The sequence below is a fragment of the Notolepis coatsorum genome (assembly GCF_963971535.1).
Source record: "Notolepis coatsorum genome assembly, chromosome: 17".
Lineage (NCBI taxonomy): Eukaryota > Metazoa > Chordata > Actinopteri > Aulopiformes > Paralepididae > Notolepis > Notolepis coatsorum.
Window position 1 is genome coordinate 111,776,421 of NC_140181.1, and position 26,429 is coordinate 111,802,849.

Consider the following 26,429-nt stretch of genomic DNA (forward strand, 5'->3'; position numbering starts at 1 on the left):
GTACTTGGAGAGCCAGCTACGTTCTCAGGTGGTACTTGGTGTAAAAAGGTTGAGAACCACTGCTCTAAATAATGTGAGCCATAAAATAAAGGCATTTTAAAACTTGTAGAGCTGCCATGGATCTCAACTTTTTTATGATAATAAATTATTTGAAGTTTGTATTTTTATTATTATTATATATTTTTTTACAACTGCGGTAGATTACATTTTTAGAGACTAAAGTACAGAAAAAAGGTACCTTTGGGTATCGGTTCACATTTGAAAGGTACCCAACCCTACTAGGGAGGGGGCTGGTCTGCTGCTTTATTTACTACTAGACTACTGTATTGTACCCATTCTGCAATCTGTTAATAACATTTTCATTCAATCAATCACCGTGCAGATTGATTGAATGAAGATTTTATTTAACAGATAGCAGAATGGGTACAATACAGTACGGCTCAATACACACAATTGTTAAGGGGATGCAGACCAGAGAAAGACTTTCGTCTTGTTTACATCAGGGTCCCCCATTTTCAATTCATTATGAATTGTAAGTAAGGGTGCAACTTGCTCCGTGCAATCCATTCTTTGTGGATCTAGCCCTGAGTGACCTTTATCCTACACGCACGCACGCACGCACGCACGCACGCACGCACACACGCACACACACACACACAGCGGTCTTTAAAGGGAATCAATAGTGTGCTGGAGGGAGCGGGGAGCTGTGACCTTCTAATGAGGAGACTGGATATTTGAATAAAACTCCTGGTGCACAGAGTGTCAGATCATTTATCCGCACCTTCTCCCACGACTGTATCAGACTTAGATGTGTGCTATACATCAAGAGTGCAAATATATATATTTATATTTTAAAACAAAATCCTGTTTTTTTAAGTCTTCAGATTGAAAGGAATAATTAGTGCCGTCAGGCGATTAAAAAAATTTATCTAATTAATTACAGGATTTGTAATTAATTAATCTAATTAATCACATTTTAATCGCATAACTATTTTAGGCCTGATATTCTATATTCTATAATCATATTTAAAATTGCATGGCATAATTTAGTACTGTATCTACAAAACCTTCTGTTTAATCATCTTCCATTTATTCATTTGCTTAGATTTTTCAGGTCTGGTCAATTTTAGCATATAGTGTTATTCACAGTCAAAGATAAAAAATAATTTAATTGATATTCTCATTTGGTTCATTACAATTGACTCAAGCCTAGTAACAGACACAGTATGTCTGACACTGGGAATACATTCCCTGAGGTCCATAGATGTCCCTAGAATCAGATACCAAGAACATGCAAATGGACCATATTAAAAAAAAGTCTGTAAATGTGTATTCTACGTTCTTATGGAATGAATGATATTTAAAAAAAGAAAAGAAAAAAAAATTAAAATGTTTAAATAAATTGAGTTAATTCTCATAACGTGACAATTTGCGGTGTAATTAATTAATCTAATTAACGCGATAAACTGATAGTCCTAATAATAATACAAGAAAACGTACAACCCAAACTAAGTGTTACATGATGTGAGGGTCGTACAGTAGATACATTACATGATGTGAGGGTCGTACAGTAGATACATTACATGATGTGAGGGTCGTACAGTAGATACATTACATGATGTGAGGGTCGTACAGTAGATACATTACATGATGTGAGGGTCGTACAGTAGATACATTACATGATGTGAGGGGTCGTACAGTAGATACATTACATGATGTGAGGGTCGTACAGTAGATACATTACATGATGTGAGGGTCGTACAGTAGATACATTACATGATGTGAGGGTCGTACAGTAGATACATTACATGATGTGAGGGTCGTATTCTTTTAAATTTTTATTTTAATGCTTTTTTTTCTTTTTTTTGACGCAAACATTCTTATTTAATTCCTTTTTATATTTAGAGGCAGCCTAATTTTCATAGCCTAATTGATCAAAAAGATGCACATGCTACTGTTTCTGTTTGTTTATTAAAGCCAGTTGACAGGCCAATGCAATGCTGTTATTAGAGGCTACGATGGTGAATGGTGTCATTTTGATTTATTGTCGGTCAGCTGATAAAAAAAATTAATATACATTTTTTATTTTTATATATACATTTTCTTTTGGGGGGGGGGATAATAAACAAGACACGATCAATCCACTGGAGAAAGCAAAAGGCAGTTTCTCTTTTTGCAGAGAAAAAGCCAGCGAAGAACAAAGCCAACTTGTCAGCCACACTCTGGGTTATTTCCCAGATCCCATCCCCTTTTAAAATGTCCCTAAAATCATGTATAAATGAACAAGTAACTAATAATAATAATAATAATAATAATAATAATAATAATAATAATAATAATAATAATAATAATAATAATAATAATAATAATAATAATACACTAATAACACAGCAGGGTCATTGAACATTGCAATAATGCAGTTTAATAATGTTCTTGTTCGGCCGAGCAAACGGCTACCTCTGATCTGGGCTTTAAACACAGTCACCTCTGATCTGGGCTTTAAACACAGTCACCTCTGATCTGGGCTTTAAACACAGTCACCTCTGATCTGGGCTTTAAACACAGTCACCTCTGATCTGGGCTTTAAACACAGTCACCTCTGATCTGGGCTTTAAACACAGTCACCTCTGATCTGGGCTTTAAACACAGTCACCTCTGATCTGGGCTTTAAACACAGTCACCTCTGATCTGGGCTTTAAACACAGTCACCTCTGATCTGGGCTTTAAACACAGTCACCTCTGATCTGGGCTTTAAACACAGTCACCTCTGATCTGGGCTTTAAACACAGTCACCTCTGATCTGGGCTTTAAACACAGTCACCTCTGATCTGGGCTTTAAACACAGTCACCTCTGATCTGGGCTTTAAACACAGTCACCTCTGATCTGGGCTTTAAACACAGTCACCTCTGATCTGGGCTTTAAACACAGTCACCTCTGATCTGGGCTTTAAACACAGTCACCTCTGATCTGGGCTTTAAACACAGTCACCTCTGATCTGGGCTTTAAACACAGTCACCTCTGATCTGGGCTTTAAACACAGTCACCTCTGATCTGGGCTTTAAACACAGTCACCTCTGATCTGGGCTTTAAACACAGTCACCTCTGATCTGGGCTTTAAACACAGTCACCTCTGATCTGGGCTTTAAACACAGTCACCTCTGATCTGGGCTTTAAACACAGTCGCTTTAAACTCTTAGTCTGAACTTGGAATTAGGGCTTCTGATTCCCACGTACCTCCACACATACCAGAGATACTTGTACCCATACCCAATGTTGCTGTTGGTCTCACTGGATAAAAGACTAATTGTATGATATATATATATATATATATGATGTATCTTTAAATAACTTTGCTGTGTGTTTGTGTTTCTCAGGAGGGGGCCTCTGCCAGGAAGGCCCAGACCCCCGCCCTGCAGCCAGTGCCCCGCCCAGGTCAGGACCACCACCCTCACCCTCACTACCACCTTAAAGGAACACTCCAACATGTAACATCTTCCCTGGAGTTAGACCAGAAGATGCCACCTGTGTCGTCTCTGTGCGTGCGTTAGGCTTAGGGAACGCCCGCACCGTTAGCCTAGCGTAGCGTCAGTCACTGGAAGTAGGTTACACATTTAGCCTAGTTCCCAACAGTCACGAAATACACTCCAAATACAACTCCAAAACGTTCCTGTAAACATGTTGTGACCTGTGTATTTACCACGTGGAGAAATTTAAAATAATTTAATTAGACAATTCCGTTTTCTTGCATGTAGTCACTGTGTGTTGTTGTAGCCACCGGGTAAATCGCGATTTTTTTTATTTGTTTGTCATGACAAACCAATTACATAATCCAACATATGTGTAAAGGCACAACATATTCCAGTTAACGGTATCTTTTTTTAATGATTCGTTACGGCGCAATCAATACTTCCATGCATTCGGGAACCTCCATGTTTTGGGGGTATTCATCAGACAAATCAGTCGTGCAAGAACTGCGGGTTTTCAGCCTCTCTCCTCTCTCCTGGAGCTTAAGGGGGAGCTTAGTATTCCTGCCTCTGAGGAGCACGTCGCGGCTCATGCGCGCGCTCGGCCAATCAGAGAAACGCGGAAGTGCAAGTTGGTTGCCTTAAGTGTTCACGCCTCCAGGAGGACGGTGAGAGGAGAGACCAGCGAGGCCACCCCCCCCCCCCCCCCCCCCCATCGCTCAACCCTTCAGCCCTCAACCCTAGTCTTTGTGTCGCTCAATGAATCAGACGTCTGTTCCACTCTGCCAGCAAGATGCTGTGTCGCCTCTGTTGCTTTGTAGAGAAGAGAGAGAGAGGGGGGGAGAGAGAGAGCGAGAGCAAGAGAGGGAGAGCGAGAGAGAGCACGCAAGAGAGGGAGAGAGAGAGCAAGGGAGAGCGAGAGAGCGAGGGAGAGGGAGAGATCACATGGAAGAAAACAGCCATGTCGGACCGAATGAACTTAATCACAAAACCCCTTTGTTGTATTTGTTATTTTAAACACTAATATTCTGTTTTGGTAATCGCCTGTTATCTAAATAAATGTGTGTCTCTCTCTCTCATGTCAATGGTTTGTATGTGTGGAGACATAAAAAGGTCTGAATGCATTTCCCCTCTTTCTCTCCCTCTCCAGTTTCTCAAGCCAGACCTCCGCCCAATCAGAAGAAAGGTACCCACTGTTCCCCGTGCATTCTGACCACATGGTTATATTGAGATCGAATGCATTTGATTTACAGCACGGCATCCCTGACCTGTGACCTTCTCTGTCTGTCTGTCTGACCTCTATCTGACCTCCTTGTGCTTAAGGGTTGGGGTTAAGGTTCACACCTGTAGTTCGGTAGACCTAATTTGGTTTTCACACTGCCTTTTGTCGAGCGCACGGAACCGTCTAAACAAATCCATGTTCATCACGCAGGTTGGCCTTTTATTGGACATAATTTTTTTATCTCATACCTGGCAACGCCATGCTGTGAAAAAAGGGGCTTCAAACTGGCAGGAATATTATTTTGGTTTTGCTAGTGTCCTCGTTTAGTCTGCACACGGGCACTGAGACGTTTAGTCTGCACACGGGCACCGAGACGTTTAGTCTGCACACGGGCACCGAGACGTTTAGTCTGCACACGGGCACCGAGACGTTTAGTCTGCACACGGGCACCGAGACGTTTAGTCTGCACACGGGCACCGAGACGTTTAGTCTGCACACGGGCACCGAGACGTTTAGTCTGCACACGGGCACCGAGGCGTTTAGTCTGCACACGGGCACTGAGACGTTTAGTCTGCACACGGGCACCGAGGCGTTTAGTCTGCACACGGGCACTGAGACGTTTAGTCTGCACACGGGCACCGAGACGTTTAGTCTGCACACGGGCACTGAGACGTTTAGTCTGCACACGGGCACTGAGACGTTTAGTCTGCACACGGGCACTGAGACGTTTAGTCTGCACACGGGCACTGAGACGTTTAGTCTGCACACGGGCACCGAGACGTTTAGTCTGCACACGGGCACTGAGACGTTTAGTCTGCACACGGGCACTGAGACGTTTAGTCTGCACACGGGCACCGAGGCGTTTCTTCTGGGTCACTGGGATGTGCAGGAGTAAATACATGAATAATAATTTAATCTGGCAACACATATCCCCCAATATACAACGCCTGATCTCTTTCATGACACTAAACAACTTAATTGATCAAAAAAACATGCATTACAATTAGGTGTGTAACAATGCATCGATCCTACAGTCGAGTCGAATCGAATTGTGGTCAAATGGAGAGATTTCATGATGCATTGAATCGTTGCCTGAAGAATCGTAATCAAATCGTTATGGGGTCAAATATTTACACCCCTAATTACAATGCAAGACATTATGTGGACGAATTAATAATGTGATCTCCATCTTGGCTTGTACAACGTTATGAAATATTATACATTCAATTAAATTATTCATTATGCACCACTGTCTAGACCAGGAGTTCCCAAAGTTTTCAGGCTGCGACCCCCAAAATAACGGTGTCAGAGAGCCGTGACCCCCACTATTATAGGAGGTGGTTGAAACATGCAAACGTTCAAACGCACACGCACTAATAAGCAATGGAGGCTTTTAACCAGGTTCGGACTGGTTCGGCCAGGGGAAAAATCATTCAGGCCAGGAAATATAGCCCCAGTCAGGCCACTTTTTAAGCGGGGGGTCTGGGGGTCCCCCACCAGGAACACTTTTGTTACAAAGAAGGAAAGAAGGAATTTTAGAATTTGTATCCTTTAAATGCCAGTGTTTGTGATGGCATCAAAAATTACTGTTAAATAAAAAAAAACAGGCTAGCATATGTCAATGATTAGCAACAACACTGCTTTTGATAGATTTTTTGTTTTTTGTATTGTCGCATTGAACTCTTACCATTAGGGGACTAAATTGTCCTCTTCAAAAACGCCATGAAAATATTATATGTTGAAATAATTTACCACTTTTTCATTCATAAATCTTTTATTCAACTTCAGCCCTGATCATAACCACCACATATTCAATTAATTGTATAATTGTAACCCTTTAAATGCAAGTGTGTGTGATGGCATCACAAATTATTGTAAAAGAAAACACAAAAAGTTCAATATTTTCAATATCAAATGCAAAGTAGGTTTTTTTGAGGGGGATTATTACAGGCTAGCATGTGTCAATGATTAGTAGCAACACTGATTTAGATTGTTTTGTAAGGGTCCCGCCTCCACCAATCACATGCGGCTCCCTTTGTGTGAGAGAGAGAGAGAGAGTTCTCCAACTTGTGCCAGTTGGTTACCCTCCGTCACAGTGATCTCCTGGTTGTTACCCTCCGTCACAGTGATCTCCTGGTTGTTCCCAGTTCGTTACCCTCCGTCACAGTGATCTCCTGGTTGTTCCCAGTTCGTTACCCTCCGTCACAGTGATCTCCTGGTTGTTCCCAGGTTATCCAACTATCGCGTTGCCCCAACTAGAAACACTGGCCTGGCCTGCTTCTAAGTTAAGTGGCCTGACTGCACAATTTTTTTTATTTTTATTTTTATTTTTTTAAATAAAATAAAATGAAATCAATACATTCTGGAAATCATGTCACGACCCACTGCTTGCGACCCCCACTTTGGGAACCTCTGGTCTTCTAGACTACTGTCACCTGAATATCATGCAAGGTATTTGTTTAGTATCACAACATTATTTGGTTATTTTTAACTCACCAGCTGTGAAAGTAATAATGTTATGATCACACATTCTGAAATAGACTGGAAATGTCAACAAAACCTGGTCATCAGCTTCATTAAATGTGTGATTTATCAGGTCTTTCCTGCCTTTGGTCCGGTTTGCTTTCAAACCTCAAACAAACTGCACCAGGGTTCACTTGCAAGTAGGGATGTCCGATATTATCGGCCGATATTGGCATTCAAATGTGATATAGAAAATATCTGTATCGCTTTAAAAAAAAAAAAAAAACGTTTCTTATTTTTTTTTTTTTTTTACATTTCTATAACCTTTATTTACCCAGGCAAGCAAGTAAGAACAAATTCAGATTTTATTTATTGTCAAAAGTATGCATAATGTTGTGTTAATTCCACAACAAGAGATGTAATGTTAATTACCTGAAATTATTCCGTTTTTTGGGGGGGGAAACCATGCATATATCGGTTGATATCGGTATCGGAAATTAGGAGTTGGACAATATCGGTATATCGGTATCGGTAAAAAAAGCCAATATCGAGCATCCCTACTTGCAAGCCAACCGAAGACACCCAAGACCCAGGGTTGGATTTAAGCTTTCACACCCAAAACCAAGCCAACTGGTTAACCCTAACCCTTTCACACCCAAAACCAAGCCAACTGGTTAACCCTAACCCTTTCACACCCAAAACCAAGCCAACTGGTTAACCCTAACCCTTTCACACCCAAAACCAAGCCAACTGGTTAACCCTAACCCTTTCACACCCAAAACCAAGCCAACTGGTTAACCCTAACCCTTTCACACCCAAAACCAAGCCAACTGGTTAACCCTAACCCTTTCACACCCAAAACCAAGCCAACTGGTTAACCCTAACCCTTTCACACCCAAAACCAGGCCAACTGGTTAACCCTAACCCTTTCACACCCAAAACCAGGCCAACTGGTTAACCCTAACCCTTTCACACCCAAAACCAGGCCAACTGGTTAACCCTAACCCTTTCACACCCAAAACCATACCAACTGGTTAACCCTAACCCTTTCACACCCAAAACCAGGCCAACTGGTTAACCCTAACCCTTTCACACCCAAAACCAAGCCAACTGGTTAACCCTAACCCTTTCACACCCAAAACCAGGCCAACTGGTTAACCCTAACCCTTTCACACCCAAAACCAAGCCAACTGGTTAACCCTAACCCTTTCACACCCAAAACCAAGCCAACTGGCAAAAGGAAACTAGCCAAGATTTTATTTAATGCGACCAAAGAGCTCCGGTGAAAAAGCAACCCAACTATGTTCCTGTCTGTCTGTCTGTCTTACTGCCTGTGTCAGACCGTCTGTCTGTCTGTCTGTCTGTCTGTCTGTCTGTCTGTCTGTCTGTCTGTCTGTCTGTCTGTCTGTCTGTCTGTCTGTCTGTCTGTCTGTCTGTCTGTCTGTCTGTCTGTCTGTCTGTCTGTCTGTCTGTCTGTCTGTCCGTCCGTCCGTCCGTCCGTCCGTCCGTCCGTCCGTCCGTCCGTCCGTCCGTCCGTCCGTCTTACCTCCTCTCCGTCTGCTTGCAGGGTTAGGGTTAGGTCTGTGCCTCACCTCTGTCTGCTTGCAGGGTTAGGGTTAGGTCTGTGCCTCACCTCTGTCTGCTTGCAGGGTTAGGGTTAGGTCTGTGCCTCACCTCTGTCTGCTTGCAGGGTTAGGGTTAGGTCTGTGCCTCACCTCTGTCTTCTTGCAGGGTCCCGGACCCCCATCGTCATCATCCCAGCGGCCACCACCTCTCTCATCACCATGCTCAACGCCAAAGACCTGCTGCAGGACCTGAAGTAAGTGTCTGTCTTTCATCTCCGTGTCCAACGGGAGAAGTCCTGCACACCGTCTTAACTTTAAACTTCACTGGTTTAATTTTGGTAAAAATATTAAAATATTGGCCAAGCTGTGCCAATGTTTGAAAAGGGAAATGCGGAGAGAGAGAGAACTCGACAAATACGGCATCATTATTCTAAAAGTGTCGATACTATTGGACCGTTTTTTAATAGTGTCGGTGTATCGCACACTACTGTTAACTGAGATCACTATGAGTCTCTGGATCTACAGGTCAGGTCTGGATCTACGAGCGATGGTTTATTATTATTATTATTATTATTATGTATTCGTGGTAAAGGGAAAAAAATTACGACATTCGGTCAAAAGCTATATGTTTCATTGAAGCGAATGGAACCTGTGCCCGCTGGGTTCTTGTTACGACCCCTGTGTGTCTAAGGGTAAAGGGCTGTAACATAACATTTGGTTGACAGAAAAGATGGACCACGTTTGTAAACAACAATGATATTTATTGGTAAATGCAAAGGAAGCACATGTAGCTCAGGGGTGAGCCCAGGCCAAAACAACAAACAAACACCACTATACTCCAAATAAACCCAATCTAATCTATGGTAAAAGAAATTACATTACCTAAACTACTCTTACCTAACCAAAACAGGAGAAAACAATATCCAAAGGAAATGGCAGCTCACCCCATCTGTGCTTCCTGAGAAAGGAGGAGAAAAACACATTAATGATACATACAACAAAATGGAAACATAACAAAACAATCTATAGGTAACAATGCTCTCTCTGCGGCCATACAATCACAAAGGCACTTTCACTATTACAAAGGCCTATAAACAAAAAGGGATATTATCAAAGTACAATGCCACAAAATAACACTAGGCCTCATGCCAGAGAGAGAGAAAGACTGAAGGGAGAAAGCCATGTTTTAACAGGTGTGGGGTGATCCATGATTGGGGGGTGTGGATTGAGTGTTAGAGTCTGGAAAGCCAACCACCAATCACTGCTGTGTTGCAATAATGGAAGGATTGGCCTGGCAGGGACCAATGGGGAAGGGAACAATGGCTGGAGGGAGGAAACAAAATGGAGAACACACACACATGGAGACACACACTGGGGAATATATACATTGGGATGTAACACCCCCATACATAAGACAAAAAACATGCCTACATAAACTACCAACTAAACATGTTTTTTTTTTCTTTTTTTAACAACGAGATAACATCCCCGAGATAACATGCACTCCAAAACAAAGAGCTATGAAAAAACTAGCAGCAACATAAAACGAGTCCACAGCAACATAGACCGAGTAGACAGAAAAAATAGATCAAGTCGACAGCAATATACAGTAGAACGAGTCGACAGCAAAATAGAACAAGTCGACAGCAATATACAGTAGAACGAGTCGACAGCAACAGAGATTTCAACTACGAGACAGAGCATCCGCCAACACATTATCAGACCCCTTCTTATGCTTTATGCTGAGGTTATAATTTTGCACTATGAGCGCCCAACGCATGAGGCGCTGATTGTGGTTGTACATCCGCGACAGAAAAACCAATGGGTTGTGGTCGGTGTATACTACCACTGGTAATACGCTCGAACCGACATACACCTCAAAATATTGCAACGCATACAACATAGCCAAAGTCTCCTTTTCAATAGTGGAATAGTTTAGTTGATGTTTGTTAAATTTCCGGGAGAAATAACAAACCGGGTGACTGACACCATCGTGATCTTCCTGTAATAACACCCCTCCAGCTCCCACCCCGCTGGCATCCACCTCCAGCTGGAACGGAGCAGAGAGAACAGGGGAACTGCATAAGAGAGCTTTAACACTATCAAATGCATTTTGACAATCAGCTGTCCAAATGAATGGTTTGGACGGGCTACACAGGCTAGTGAGAGAAGAGACGACAGAAGAAAAGTTCCGGCAAAAACCACGGTAATACCCAGCCATCCCAAGGAATCTACGCAATTCCCGCCTAGTAGTAGGCACTGGAAAAGTTGTGATTGCAGATATTTTTGCATCCACCGGACGCACTTGGCCTTGTCCTACCTGCTTACCAAGATAGGTAACCGTAGCCTTGCCGAACTCACACTTGGCAAGGTTAAGGGTCAGGGAGGCTCCAGCTAAGCGGTCAAAGACAGTTTGCAAGGTTGTCATGTGGTCACGCCAGTTGGTCGAATAGACAACCAGGTCATCGAGATAGGCATTACAATTTGGAACACCAGCCAGGACTAGGGTCACCAGTCGCTGGAAAGTGGCCGGGGCATTACGCATTCCAAAAGGCATTACAGTATATTGCAAAAAATTGTCAGGAGTAACAAACGCAGAGATTTCCGAGGCACGGGGGGTCAAAGGGACCTGCCAGTAACCCTTTAACAAATCTAGTTTGCTAACATAGGTGGCAGATCCAAGGTTGTCAATACAATCTTCCATGCGGGGCAGTGGGAAGGAATCAGGCACGGTGACAGCATTTACCTTTCGGAAATCAGTACAAAATCTAGGAGTTCCATCCGATTTGGGAGCTAACAAGCAAGGTGAACTCCAGGGACTGCAACTTGGCTTGGCTAAACCATGCTTTAACAAATAGTCAACCTCCTGTTGCATCATGGCCCTCTTGGTGATGTTAACACGGTATGCATGTTGCTTGATAGGCACAGCATTGTTAACTTTAATATCATGGGCCAATACAGAAGTACAGGAGGGAACATCACCAAACAGAGCCATGTAGGCCTGAATCAAATTTGTGATGTCCTCTCGCTGCTCCTCAGGTAAGTGTGCTAAGTGAGTGGGCAGGTTCAATAACATCTCAGTGTTGGACAATCTAGCACCCTGATGGGCTGCATTGCGCAACTCCAAGCCATCTACGTCCTCACCACTAACGTCAGGAGAGTCCGGAACTATTGGAGTTGAGGCAACAGCAGAGACGGCCAGTCCGGCTGTCTGGTCTGAGGTCTTCACCTGCACACTATCTCTGGAAAAATATGGTTTAAGCATATTGATGTGGCAAACACGAGAGTGACGTTTACGATCAGGGGTGCGAACCACATAGTCTGTATCACTTATCTTCTTGTCTATTGCATACGGTCCGGAAAAACGAGCGGAAAGAGCAGAACCAAGGATAGGTAACAGGACTAGAACCTTATCACCTGGCTGGAAAGATCGAGAAACAGCTTTCTCGTCATAGTGCCGTTTCATAGTTCTCTGGGAAGAAGAGAGCGCTTCTTTTGCGAGAGAGCACGCCTGATGCAGTCGCTCTCGAAACTGGCTAACAAAATCTAGCACATTAGTGGGTGTGCTGGCACCCTTTGACATGAACCGTTCTTTAAGAACTTTCAGAGGTCCTCTAACAGTGTGCCCAAAAACGAGCTCAGCAGGACTGAAACCAAGAGACTCCTGTATGGTCTCTCGCGCAGCAAATAGAACAAGGGGGACACCCTCATCCCAATCTTTCTCTGTGTCTAAGCAATATTTACGCAGCATGGACTTTAAGGTCTGATGCCAACGTTCTAGAGCCCCCTGAGTTTCAGGGTGGTAGGCACTGGACACTATATGTCGGATACCCAGGGACTGTAACACTTGCTCAAATAACCTAGACAGGAAGTTGGTGCCTTGGTCCGTTTGTACTACCTTAGGCAGTCCAAACGTGGAGAAGAACTTCGTCAAAGCCTTAATTATTACAGGCGCTGTAATTCTGCGAAGAGGGATAGCCTCAGGGAAACGGGTGGCGGTACACATTATTGTCAACAAAAACTGATTGCCGGCTTTGGTCTTTGGCAACGGACCAACACAGTCAACTATGACATGTTCAAATGGTTCACCGACCGCTGGTATAGGACAGAGGGGAGCAGGTGGAATTACCTGGTTTGGCTTTCCGGTGATCTGACAAGTACTACAGGTACAACAGTACTGTGCTACATCGGACTTCAAACCGGGCCAAAAGAAATGTTGAAGTATTCTGTTGTATGTTTTAGTGACTCCCAAGTGTCCAGACCAAGGGTGGTCATGGGCCAGGAACAGTACATGCTGACGATAAACTGCAGGGACAACAATCTGATAAACAGTGCTCCAGTCTGGTACCTGATCTGGTAGCCCTATCTCCGATTGTGCATGCTCTGCCAGTCTAGTACCATGGGACCTCCATGTACGCATCAAAACTCCTTCATCTACAAAATAAGAATGCAACTCTCTCCTCTGTTCTGTTTCAAGAGAAGAGAAACATTTTGCAAGAGAAGAGTCAGCCTTCTGGGCAGTAATTAGCATTTCACGAGTAACGGGTAACTTCAATGCGTCGGAACTAGTTACAGTTGTCTGTGGGGGTACCTTACTATGAGTCGGTGGTTTGTCAGCGGTATCAGAAGTTGGAGCCAGCAACTCCTCCCTGACAAAAGCTGAAGCAAAAACAGAGTCAGACAAATTAATTTCATCACCTCTCTTTTTCAATTGAGCCCGAGTGACAACACTTGCAGAAAAAACTTCAGGGAAGTTCTGTGACAAGTCATCAGGCAGAGAATCTGTGTCTGGGTGATCCAACACTTCCAGCACAGCGTTCACCTGTCCTCCAGCTAAATCATTTCCCATGATAAAGGAAATGCATTTAACTGGCAAGGAAGGTCTCACCCCTATTTTAAAGAAACCAGTGACCAAATCAGATTGTACATGAATACAGTGTAACGGGGCTGGCACGAAACCCATCTCAATACCTTGAACTAGGACACTAGAACCACAGGAAGATTTCTCAGACAGAGGTAGTACATCAGAGAGGATAAAGGATTGTGAGGCTCCAGTATCTCGTAAGATCTGAACTGTACACTGATCTTTTGGATCCCCTGTCAAGGAAACTAAACCCTTGGAAGTAAATGGCCTGAAACAAGGATCGAGAACATCCTGATCATTGTGCATCTGTTGATCGGAATCAGGTGCCATTTTAATCAGACCAACCCCTTTGGGTTGTCTAAAGTTCTGAGAGGACGGTTGCTGCTTACGTTTCAATGTTAAACAGTCAGAAATAACATGACCAGATTTATGACAGTAGTAACATGTCCGCTCCTCTTTTGAGCGTGGAGGTGACATTCTTGGTCGGGGGTGTGTGAATTCTGAATGGTTGGGGACAGAAGGTCTCTGAGAGAAATCATGGGGGAGAAACGAGTCACGCCTATCTACAAACACAGTTTTATGGGTTAGCGCAAACTCATCAGCTAATACAGCAGCTTGCTGCAGAGTGGACACTTTCTGCTCACTCAGGTAAATTACAATACGCTCTGGCAAACGATTCTTAAACTCTTCTAATAGAATGAGTTCTCTGAGAGAGTTAAGATCTGAGGCCTTGCTTGCTGCACACCATTTATCAAAGAGAGTTCCCTTCTCTCTAGCAAACTCTACAAAGGTCTGGTTGACAGCTCTCTTGTGACTGCGAAACCTCTGCCTATAAGCTTCGGGCACAAGCTCATATGCACGAAGGATGGCAGCCTTCACAGTATCATACAATAGACTATCTTCTAGGGAAAGTGTTGAACAAACCTCTTGGGCTTTACCAGTCAATTTGCATTGAAGCAACAAAGGCCAGACCTCTCTTGGCCAGCGCAATGAAGCAGCAATACGCTCAAACACATTAAAATAAGTATCAACTTCTGTCTCTCGGAACGGAGGCACCAAAGCAATGTGTTTACTTATATCAAAAGTGTGTGATGAATAAGCTGTGGAGGAGGACATACCCGGGCCTTGTGGAGGAGTCGGTGTAGCATAGTTGGATTCACTCCTTAGGACTTCCAGCTCCAACCTCCGCAGTCTGAGCTCTTTTTCCACTTCATGCTCAAGCTCCAACCTACGAATGTTAACAGCCCTTTCATTTTCTGCGTCAAGCTCCATTCTACGAAGCCGATACTCCGCCTCACGTGCTTGTGCCTTCTCCTGAGCCTCCATCTGGAGACGTGCTATTCTAACCTTGACCTGGGCCCCTTCTCGAGACCCAGTTGACACAGGAGAGGTCAAGTGAAAATGTGGCAATGTGACGTTCACACCTGCCTTTTCAGCACCATGGGCTTGCTCCCCAGAGGGCGGTGCTTCTGTAGGTTCACCAGGAGGACTTGCATGTTCATCAGAGACCGCAGGTAAAACAAGCGTCCCCTGCTCCAACAGCTTATCTACCACAAGACACCTGATATCCTGCTTAAGATGCTTTTGTTGAACCGAGAGTTGAAAATGTGTGGCAATCTCCACTAAGTCTGCCTTGCGGCAGCTATCTAGCGCTTCCCAAGTAGGATTGCTCAAGAATTTCCCCAGATCAAAAGTACTAACTGCCATTATTTTTTCTTACACAAATGCCATTTTTACACAAAGTAATTAATAACTATACAACGACGGGATGGGTTAATCGCAGATACGCATTGTATGCATGGTTCGCATGTGTGCCAAATGATGACCTCGGAGCAGGTCCTAAATTATTATTATATATTATTATATTAAGTGTAAACAAACACAGTTCACCAAATCCATCAACCAACAATTGAACACGGGTTACAAAATCCAGGCAGAGCCCCCATTTATGTTACGACCCCTGTGTGTCTAAGGGTAAAGGGCTGTAACATAACAGTTGGTTGACAGAAAAGATGGACCACGTTTGTAAACAACAATGATATTTATTGGTAAATGCAAAGGAAGCACATGTAGCTCAGGGGTGAGCCCAGGCCAAAACAACAAACAAACACCACTATACTCCAAATAAACCCAATCTAATCTATGGTAAAAGAAATTACATTACCTAAACTACTCTTACCTAACCAAAACAGGAGAAAACAATATCCAAAGGAAATGGCAGCTCACCCCATCTGTGCTTCCTGAGAAAGGAGGAGAAAAACACATTAATGATACATACAACAAAATGGAAACATAACAAAACAATCTATAGGTAACAATGCTCTCTCTGCGGCCATACAATCACAAAGGCACTTTCACTATTACAAAGGCCTATAAACAAAAAGGGATATTATCAAAGTACAATGCCACAAAATAACACTAGGCCTCATGCCAGAGAGAGAGAAAGACTGAAGGGAGAAAGCCATGTTTTAACAGGTGTGGGGTGATCCATGATTGGGGGGTGTGGATTGAGTGTTAGAGTCTGGAAAGCCAACCACCAATCACTGCTGTGTTGCAATAATGGAAGGATTGGCCTGGCAGGGACCAATGGGGAAGGGAACAATGGCTGGAGGGAGGAAACAAAATGGAGAACACACACACATGGAGACACACACTGGGGAATATATACATTGGGATGTAACAGTTCTCCTAAGACTTGCCAATGCCACACCCTGCCAGCCTGACCCACATGGCACTAGAGCTGTCCCCACACCCTGCCAGCCTGACCCACATGGCACTAGAGCTGTCCCCACACCCTGCCAGCCTAACCCACATGGCACTACAGCTGTCCCCACACCCTGCCAGCCTAACCCACATGGCACTACAGCTGTCCTCACACCCTGCCAGCCTAACCCACATGGCACTAGAGCTGTCCCCACACCCTGCCAGCCTGACCCACATGGCACTACAGCTGTCCCCACACCCTGCCAGCCTGACCCACATGGCACTACAGCTGTCCCACACCCTGCCAGCCTGCCAGCTGTCCCCAAGCCTGTTTTTGAGATTCTAACATTCGCCAGGGTTTTTAGAACGGTCGTTCGAACCATCGTTTTTTAATCATGCAAAAGAATTGCTCCTAAATACTTTTTCTGGTTCAGTGCTGTTGAGTCTTGACATAGTGCACATTGCTGCGGTTCTATAGCGGTACCTACCTACTCACTCTCTCTCTCGCTCCTCTCTCTCTCTCTCTCTCTCTCTCTCTCTCTCGCTCCTCTCTCTCTCTCGCTCCTCTCTCTCTCTCTCTCTCTCTCCCTCTCTCTCTCTCTCTCTCTCTCTCTCTCTCTCCCTCTCTCTCTCCCTCTCTCTCTCTCGCTTCTCTCTCTCTCTCTCTCTCTCTCTCTCTCTCTCTCTCTCTCTCTCTCTCTCTCTCTCTCTCTCATCTCGCTCTCTCTCTCTCTCTCTCTCTCTCGCTCCTCTCTCTCTCCCTCTCTCTCTCGCTCCTCTCTCCCCCCCCCCCCCCCCCTTCCCCAGGTTCATTACCTCCGAGGAGAAGAAGAAGCAGGGGATCCAGCGTGACAACGAGGTTCTGCTCCAGAGGCGCAAGGACCAGGTCCAGCCTGGCGGGGCGACCATCAGTGTGACCGTGCCCTATCGAGTCATCGACCAGCCCCTCAAGCTGGCCCCCCAGGACTGGTGCGTACCCTAACCCCAACCCTAACACACACCCTAACCCCAACCCTAACCCTAACAATGTGGCTGTGTTAGGGTTAACCTGAGTGTGTCTCTCCCCAGGGACCGTGTGGTGGCTGTGTTAGGGTTAACCTGAGTGTGTCTCTCTCCAGGGACCATGTGGTGGCTGTGTTAGGGTTAACCTGAGTGTGTCTCTCTCCAGGGACCGTGTGGTGGCTGTGTTTGTTCAGGGTCCCGCCTGGCAGTTCAAGGGCTGGCCGTGGCTGCTTCCTGATGGCTCTCCCGTCGACATCTTTGCCAAAAGTGAGTTTCGCTGGACATTAAAGGGATAACCCTATAATAACTAACCCTATAATAACTAACCCTATAATAACTAACCCTATAGTAACTAACCCTATAGTAACTAACCCTATAATAACCAACCCTATAATAACTAACCCTATAGTAACTAACCCTATAATAACTAACCCTATAGTAACTAACCCTATAATAACTAACCCTATAATAACTAACCCTATAGTAACTAACCCTATAATAACTAACCCTATAGTAACTAACCCTATAGTAACTAACCCTATAATAACTAACCCTATAATAACTAACCCTATAATAACTAACCCTATAGTAACTAACCCTATAGTAACTAACCCTATAATAACTAACCCTATAATAACTAACCCTATAATAACTAACCCTATAATAACTAACCCTATAATAACCAACCCTATAGTAACTAACCCTATAATAACTAACCCTATAATAACTAACCCTATAATAACCAACCCTATAATAACTAACCCTATAATAACCAACCCTATAATAACTAACCCTATAATAACTAACCCTATAATAACCAACCCTATAATAACTAACCCTATAATAACTAACCCTATAGTAACTAACCCTATAATAACTAACCCTATAATAACTAACCCTATAGTAACTAACCCTATAATAACTAACCCTATAATAACTAACCCTATAATAACTAACCCTATAATAACTAACCCTATAGTAACTAACCCTATAATAACTAACCCTATAATAACTAACCCTATAATGGGTGTGGCTGTGTGGCTGTGTGGGTGTGGCTGTGTGGGTGTGGCTGTGTGGGTGTGGCTGTGTGGGTGTGGCTGTGTGGGTGTGGCTGTGTGGGTGTGGCTGTGTGGGTGTGTCTGGTGTGGCTGTGTGGGTGTGGCTGTGTGGGTGTGTCTGTGTGGGTGTGGCTGTGTGGCTGTGTGGGTGTGGCTGTGTGTCTGTGTGGGTGTGTCTGTGTGGGTGTGTCTGGTGTGGCTGTGTGGGTGTGGCTGTGTGGGTGTGGCTGTGGGTGTGGCTGTGTGGGTGTGTGGGTGTGGCTGTGTGGGTGTGTCTGTGTGGGTGTGTCTGGTGTGGCTGTGTGGGTGTGGCTGTGTGGGTGTGGCTGTGTGGGTGTGTGGGTGTGGCTGTGTGGGTGTGGTCACAGATTTTGTTTTCTGAACTTTTGTTGAAACACGTAGAAGGTCAACTGTTTCTCCACGTGTGCATCATGTGACCCGTGTGCATCATGTGACCCGTGTGCATCATGTGACCCGTGTGCATCATGTGACCCGTGTGCATCATGTGACCCGTGTGCATCATGTGACCCGTGTGCATCATGTGACCCGTGTGCATCATGTGACCCGTGTGCATCATGTGACCCGTGCAGTCCGAGCCTTCCACCTGAAGTATGACGAGGCCAACATGGACCCCAACGTGCACAAGTGGGACGTGACCGTGTTGGAGCTGAGCCACCACAAGCGCCACCTGGACCGGCCCGTCTTCCTGCGCTTCTGGGAGACTCTGGACAGGTGTGTGTGTGTGTCCGTCCTTAATAACCCTTTCACTGCCACACGACACAGCCGGTTAACCCCTTTCACTGTCACGATACAGAAGGTTAGCCCTTTCACTGTCACGATACAGAAGGTTAGCCCTTTCACTGCCACACGACACAGCCGGTTAACCCTTTCACTGTCACGATACAGAAGGTTAACCCTTTCACTGTCACGATACAGAAGGTTAGCCCTTTCACTGTCACGATACAGAAGGTTAGCCCTTTCACTGTCACGATACAGAAGGTTAACCCTTTCACTGTCACGATACAGAAGGTTAGCCCTTTCACTGTCACGATACAGAAGGTTAGCCCTTTCACTGTCACGATACAGAAGGTTAGCCCTTTCACTGTCACGATACAGAAGGTTAACCCTTTCACTGTCACGATACAGAAGGTTAGCCCTTTCACTGTCACGATACAGAAGGTTAACCCTTTCACTGTCACACGACACAGTCGGTTAACCCTTTCACTGTCACGCGACAGAAGGTTAGCCCTTTGCTATCACACGACCGACGGCGATGCTCCATCATTAGCATCATTAGCTCCGCATTTTTGTCGTGTGGCTACACGACTACAGACTACATTAACCCTTTCACTGCCACACGACAAAAATGCGGAGCTAATGATGCTAATGATGGAGCATCTCCGTCGGTCGTGTGATAGCAAAGGGCTAACCTTCTGTCGTGTGGCAGTGAAAGGGTTAATGTAGTCTGATGCCAAATGATGTTTTGGCCACAAATAATTATTTCATAATGAGCGATGTGTCTATGAATATGTATATACTTATGGATGCCAGTTTGATGTCTGTGCCCTGCCAAGTCTTGGATCGATGTATGGATTATGTAGTATTTATTGTATGCTGTTTTTATTTATTCATCTCTCTTATTTTTATATATTGAAAACTCTGTTCTCTCCTCCTCCTCCTCCTCCCTCCTCCCTCCCCCTCCTCCCTCCTCTTCCCCCTCCTCCCTCCTCTTCCTCCTCCTCCTCTTCCTCCTCCTCCTCCTCCTCCTCCTCCTCAGATACATGGTCAAACACAAGTCCCACCTCCGGTTCTGAGCCCAGACTGACGTCCTTCCTGTGCAGCGATCACTGATCTATAGCCCCCGCCCCCTCCCAACCAACCAATCACTGAAGCATTCATCTATAGCCCCCGCCCCCTCCCAACCAACCAATCACTGAAGCATTCATCTATAGCCCCCGCCCCCTCCCAACCAACCAATCACTGAAGCATTCATCTATAGCCCCCGCCCCCTCCCAACCAACCAATCACTGAAGCATTCATCTATAGCCCCCGCCCCCTCCCAACCAACCAATCACTGAAGCATTCATCTATAGCCCCCCCCCCCCTCCCTCTGGCCTCTGCCCCTCTCTCCCAAACCCCCATCACCCCTCTGCCCCTCTGCCCCAAACCCCCATCACCCCCTCTGGCCTCTGCCCCTCTCTCCCAAACCCCCATCACCCCTCTGCCCCTCTGCCCCAAACCCCCATCACCCCTCTGGCCTCTGCCCCTCTCTCCCAAACCCCCATCACCCCTCTGCCCCTCTCTCCCAAACCCCCATCACCCCTCTGCCCCTCTCTCCCAAACCCCCATCACCCCCTCTGCCCCTCTCTCCCAAACCCCCATCACCCCTCTGCCCCTCTCTCCCAAACCCCCATCACCCCCTCTGGCCTCTGCCCCTCTCTCCCAAACCCCCATCACCCCTCTGCCCCTCTCTCCCAAACCCCCATCACCCCCTCTGGCCTCTGCCCCTCTCTCCCAAACCCCCATCACCCCTCTGGCCTCTGCCCCTCTCTCCCAAACCCCCATCACCCCCTCTGGCCTCTGCCCCTCTCTCCCAAACCCCCATCACCCCCTCTGGCCTCTGCCCCTCTCTCCCAAACCCCCATCACCCCTCTGCCCCTCTCTCCCAAACCCCCATCACCCCCTCCGGCCTCCTGGATCTCCACCAGCACGTTGGGATGATCGTACCCCTGGTGAGATGCCCCGTGTCCAGGTCCTTTCAGGCGACTCCAGACTCCACGCTGCCTGGATCAGAGATATAACATCGTTGATGCTCTGGATGTGGGGGAGGTGGGGGAGGTGGGGGGTATTTGTTGACAATTAAACAACTGGTTGGTACAAATAAAAGCATAAGGGATATGAGATCTCTTTGTTGCCGTTTAATTTCTCTGTTGTTGTTTTCATTGAAAATACATTTTGTTTCTTTTCTTTTGGACTTCGTACATAACTGGGCCCTTTTCATCAACTGTTCCATGTGTTCCAAATGTAATATTTTGGTAAAATGCCTTTTCGAGTCAGAAAAAAAGGTCTCATAAATTCTTCTCGATGAGAGAATGATTCTATGGTTCTGATATACTTTAGAATGATTCTATGGTTCTGATATACTTTAGAATGATTCTATGGTTCTGATATACTTTAGAATGATTCTATGGTTCTGATGTACTTTAGAATGATTCTATGGTTCTGATATACTTTAGAATGATTCTATGGTTCTGATATACTTTAGAATGATTCTATGGTTCTGATATACTTTAGAATGATTCTATGGTTCTGATATACTTTAGAATGATTCTATGGTTCTGATGTACTTTAGAATGATTCTATGGTTCTGATATACTTTAGAATGATTCTGTGGTTCTGATATACTTTAGAATGATTCTATGGTTCTGATATACTTTAGAATGATTCTGTGGTTCTGATATACTTTAGAATGATTCTATGGTTCTGATATACTTTAGAATGATTCTATGGTTCTGATATACTTTAGAATAATTCTATGGTTCTGATATACTTTAGAATGATTCTATGGTTCTGATAGACTTTAGAATGATTCTATGGTTCTGATATACTTTAGAATGATTCTATGGTTCTGATATACTTTAGAATGATTCTATGGTTCTGATATACTTTAGAATGATTCTATGGTTCTGATATACTTTAGAATGATTCTGTGGTTCTGATATACTTTAGAATGATTCTATGGTTCTGATATACTTTAGAATGATTCTATGGTTCTGATATACTTTAGAATAATTCTATGGTTCTGATATACTTTAGAATGATTCTATGGTTCTGATATACTTTAGAATGATTATATGGTTCTGATATACTTTAGAATGATTCTATGGTTCTGATATACTTTAGAATGATTCTATGGTTCTGATAGACTTTAGAATGATTCTATGGTTCTGATATACTTTAGAATGATTCTGTGGTTCTGATATACTTTAGAATGATTCTATGGTTCTGATATACTTTAGAATGATTCTATGGTTCTGATATACTTTAGAATAATTCTATGGTTCTGATATACTTTAGAATGATTCTATGGTTCTGATATACTTTAGAATGATTATATGGTTCTGATATACTTTAGAATAATTCTATGGTTCTGATATACTTTAGAATGATTCTATGGTTCTGATATACTTTAGAATGATTCTATGGTTCTGATATACTTTAGAATGATTATATGGTTCTGATATACTTTAGAATAATTCTATGGTTCTGATATACTTTAGAATGATTCTATGGTTCTGATATACTTTAGAATGATTATATGGTTCTGATATACTTTAGAATGATTCTATGGTTAGGGTTACCACTCAGCTTGGTGGTGTTGTGCAGAAGGACCGATGTGATGGCAAGTATAACTTTTATTTTAAGTGTTCACTATGAAAATGGCCTGGTAGAGAAAAGAATCATCTGTATTCAATATCCTTGATTTTTTTTAATAGACTCAATAAAAAACACCCTTTAATATATCCCACAAGCTTCTCTGAGTATTCTTCGGTAATCATCTTGTGTGTATCTGCGCGTATTAGGGAAGAAGTTGTGAGAAGTTGCATAGTGAGTTTCTAGGGGTGGGTGGGAATCACCAGTTTCATCACGATACGATATTTGGCAATATCACAAAGTCTGCCACGATGCGATTTGATTCAGGTGCCTGCGATCGATATGAGATGATGATGTATGCCCATTTAACACAATCAGTAACATTTAGATAAACTAAAAAAAGGTAACCAATATAATTTATTTGTATTTTTTAGCTTTTCCAGACAAACAATATATTGTTTTTAATACAAATAGACCTGTTCACTGTAAAGTGCCACGTTTTGATATGTTGAGCTTTAAACTTTAAGTTCAATTTATTTGTAACTAAAAACACAACCCCCCCCCCCCCCTCTCCGTAACCGTTCCTACAACAATTTGTTGATGTTGCATGATCATGTATACATTTATTATTATAATAATAATAATAGATTGAATTTGTAATGCACTTTTTGTTCGCTGGGATCCCAAAGTGCTACACTACAGGGTTAAAGCGTAGTTAAAAAAAATTAAATAGTTATTAGTAAAACAAATAAAATAAAATACAGAATAAAAATAAGATAAAAATAGAACATAGTTAATTAAAAACATAGTATATAAATAAAAAAAAAACTGCACAAGAAAATTAAAATAAAAAGCTAACAGTCAAAGGCCTTTTTGAACAGGTAGGTTTTCAGGCCTGCTTTAAAAGAGTCCAGGCTCTGTGGTGCCTCAGCTGGATGGGGAGGCTGTTCCACAGGCGCGGTGCAGCCGTGCAGAAGGCTGGGTCACCCATGGTGCAGAGTCGGGTACTGGGGACCTGAAGGAGCAGGCTACCTGCAGATCTGAGGGTCCCCCAGGGTGCAGAGCCGGGTACTGGGGACCTGAAGGAGCAGGCTACCTGCAGATCTGAGGGTCCCCCAGGGTGCAGAGCCTGGTACTGGGGACCTGAAGGAGCAGGCTACCTGCAGATCTGAGGGTCCCCCAGGGTGCAGAGCCTGGTACTGGGGACCTGAAGGAGCAGGCTACCTGTAGATCTGAGGGTCCCCCAGGGTGCAGAGCCTGGTACTGGGGACCTGAAGGAGCAGGCTACCTGCAGATCTGAGGGTCCCCCAGGGTGCAGAGCCGGGTACTGGGGACCTGAAGGAGGAGCAGGCTACCTGCAGATCTGAGGGTCCCCCAGGGTGCAGAGCCTGGTACTGGGGACCTGAAGGAGGAGCAGGCTACCTGCAGATCTGAGGGTCCCCCAGGGTGCAGAGCCTGGTACTGGGGACCTGAAGGAGCAGGCTACCTGCAGATCTGAGGGTCCCCCAGGGTGCAGAGCCGGGTACTGGGGACCTGAAGGAGCAGGCTACCTGCAGATCTGAGGGTCCCCCAGGGTGCAGAGCCTGGTACTGGGGACCTGAAGGAGCAGGCTACCTGCAGATCTGAGGGTCCCCCAGGGTGCAGAGCCTGGTACTGGGGACCTGAAGGAACAGGCTACCTGCAGATCTGAGGGTCCCCCAGGGTGCAGAGCCGGGTACTGGGGACCTGAAGGAGCAGGCTACCTGCAGATCTGAGGGTCCCCCAGGGTGCAGAGCCGGGTACTGGGGACCTGAAGGAGCAGGCTACCTGCAGATCTGAGGGTCCCCCAGGGTGCAGAGCCTGGTACTGGGGACCCGGAGGAGCAGGCTACCTGCAGATCTGAGGGTCCCCCAGGGTGCAGAGCCGGGTACTGGGGACCTGAAGGAGCAGGCTACCTGCAGATCTGAGGGTCCCCCAGGGTGCAGAGCTGGGCACTGGGGACCTGAAGGAGCAGGCTACCTGCAGATCTGAGGGTGCGGGTGAAGGATTGTGGAATGATGAGTTCCTGAAGGTAGAGGGGTGCGTGTCCGTTTATGCAGTTATGGGTGAGCGTCAGGATTTTGTAATTGATTATGTATTATATTTTTTATGTTTAAAACCTCTTAACACTTTGAATGCCCAACCCGAGTTTTCTCGGGTTTACCCCCCGTGGGTTGAATGCCCATCACGAGAATTCTTGGATTTTTTTTTAATTAGCGATCTGAATTCATATTTCATCAACCTAGTCTACCGTTGGTAATCCTGCCCCGCCAGGCGCTCAGATGTGGAAAAAAGCGCCCCCTATCGTCTCCCAGATGGTAATTCACCCTTTTGTATTGGACTCAATGAAAATGCATGGGGGAAAAAAAAACCCGGACTCCATATTTTACTTCTCACGCATGTAACCGGGGCCGATCAGCTTCATGATGGACCCTCAGCACAGCGTGGTTACTGTGTTTTACAGTATACGCGTGGGATCAATAAAAGGATCGATTTTTGGAATGGTCGATCAGGAATTGGAATAATCCATTTGGATACCATCTGATCTCAGGTAAGTAATCTATTTTACCAGTATTAGGATAATCGGACCTGTTTTCACGGAGATATAAGCTTTCCCCCTATATGTGATATGGCTGTTTTGACTGCGAGTGATCAGGAAATAAGAGAATCGATTTACAGCTTGCGGCACCAGCGTGCATACGTACACATAATACTATCGATAATCTAGCGTTTATTTGAAAACGATTCATAAATAGGCCGAACAATGACAACGTTTTAGAATATTCCAGTAAAGGGCGATTATCATGGAATCTCTTATTTTTTTCTGTGAAAACGAGGGCTTTTCAAAATGCTATAAAACGGAAATGAACCGATAAAAAAACAATCCGCTTCGACAATGTTGACTGGAAATGGGTCATTGATAAGCGACGGGCAGATTAGACACATAGCCATAATTTAAAACATAGATTAGGCGATATTAACATTAACATTGAAGCGGATGGTGGGCATTCAAGCACTAAATGTGCGCCCCCTGCTGGGCATTCAAAGTGTTAACATGCAACGTACCGCATGTGGACCCTCTTGAGGACGATTTTGCCACTGGTACTTTGGCAACCACTAGCGGCTCAGGTGTGCATATTTTGTAATACAATATATATATATCGAATTAAAGCCCCATTTGTTGCCTGTCGATAGCCCTTTCAGGTGACAAAATCCGTTCAGTGGTTCTCGAGTTACATGCCGATATTTGAGGCTTGCGCAAAGTACACGGTATTGCGCAAATACTACTCCCGACTCTTGGGGCTCTAGTTCCGTCAATCTTTGGCGATCTCGAAAATGATTGGAAAGGGTTGTAGCCAATGAGTGTGGCTTTCCAATGATACCCCACCTGGGGATGTACGAATCAGGGATCTAGGTGAAAAGTTACGAGCGAAAACAGGAAGAGAAAAAACGCAGAATGAATTGAAGTCTATGAGAAAACGGCTTTTCTTTTGTACACAGTTGAGCAAAAGTCACTCCTAATCACTCATTTCTGAACGGATCTTTGTGAAATTTGGACATGTACTTTTTTTTTTTTTTTTTTATTATCTTTCTTCCCCTCTTTTTCCCGATTTTTTTCTCCCATCCCACCCTTCCTGGTTGTTGCGTACTTTCCCCTACTGTTGGTCCGGGAGACCGGAGACTGTCACATGCTT

At 44.7% G+C, this 26,429-nt stretch overlaps 1 protein-coding gene across 1 annotated transcript in view; it reads left to right on the plus strand.

Moving 5' to 3' along the window:
• The window catches only part of cdc73 (cell division cycle 73, Paf1/RNA polymerase II complex component, homolog), a 102,232-nt gene extending 80,722 nt beyond the window's left edge, over positions 1 to 21,510 (plus strand). Inside the window, exons 11-17 of the mRNA XM_084334124.1 lie at positions 3,376 to 3,433; positions 4,616 to 4,651; positions 8,882 to 8,969; positions 17,090 to 17,251; positions 17,451 to 17,551; positions 18,933 to 19,074; positions 20,120 to 21,510. Of these exons, the coding sequence (XP_084190250.1) occupies positions 3,376 to 3,433; positions 4,616 to 4,651; positions 8,882 to 8,969; positions 17,090 to 17,251; positions 17,451 to 17,551; positions 18,933 to 19,074; positions 20,120 to 20,156 (624 nt within the window). The 3' untranslated portion in view covers positions 20,157 to 21,510. The remainder of the gene's footprint in view (positions 1 to 3,375; positions 3,434 to 4,615; positions 4,652 to 8,881; positions 8,970 to 17,089; positions 17,252 to 17,450; positions 17,552 to 18,932; positions 19,075 to 20,119) is intronic.
• Positions 21,511 to 26,429: the final 4,919 nt, after the last annotated feature.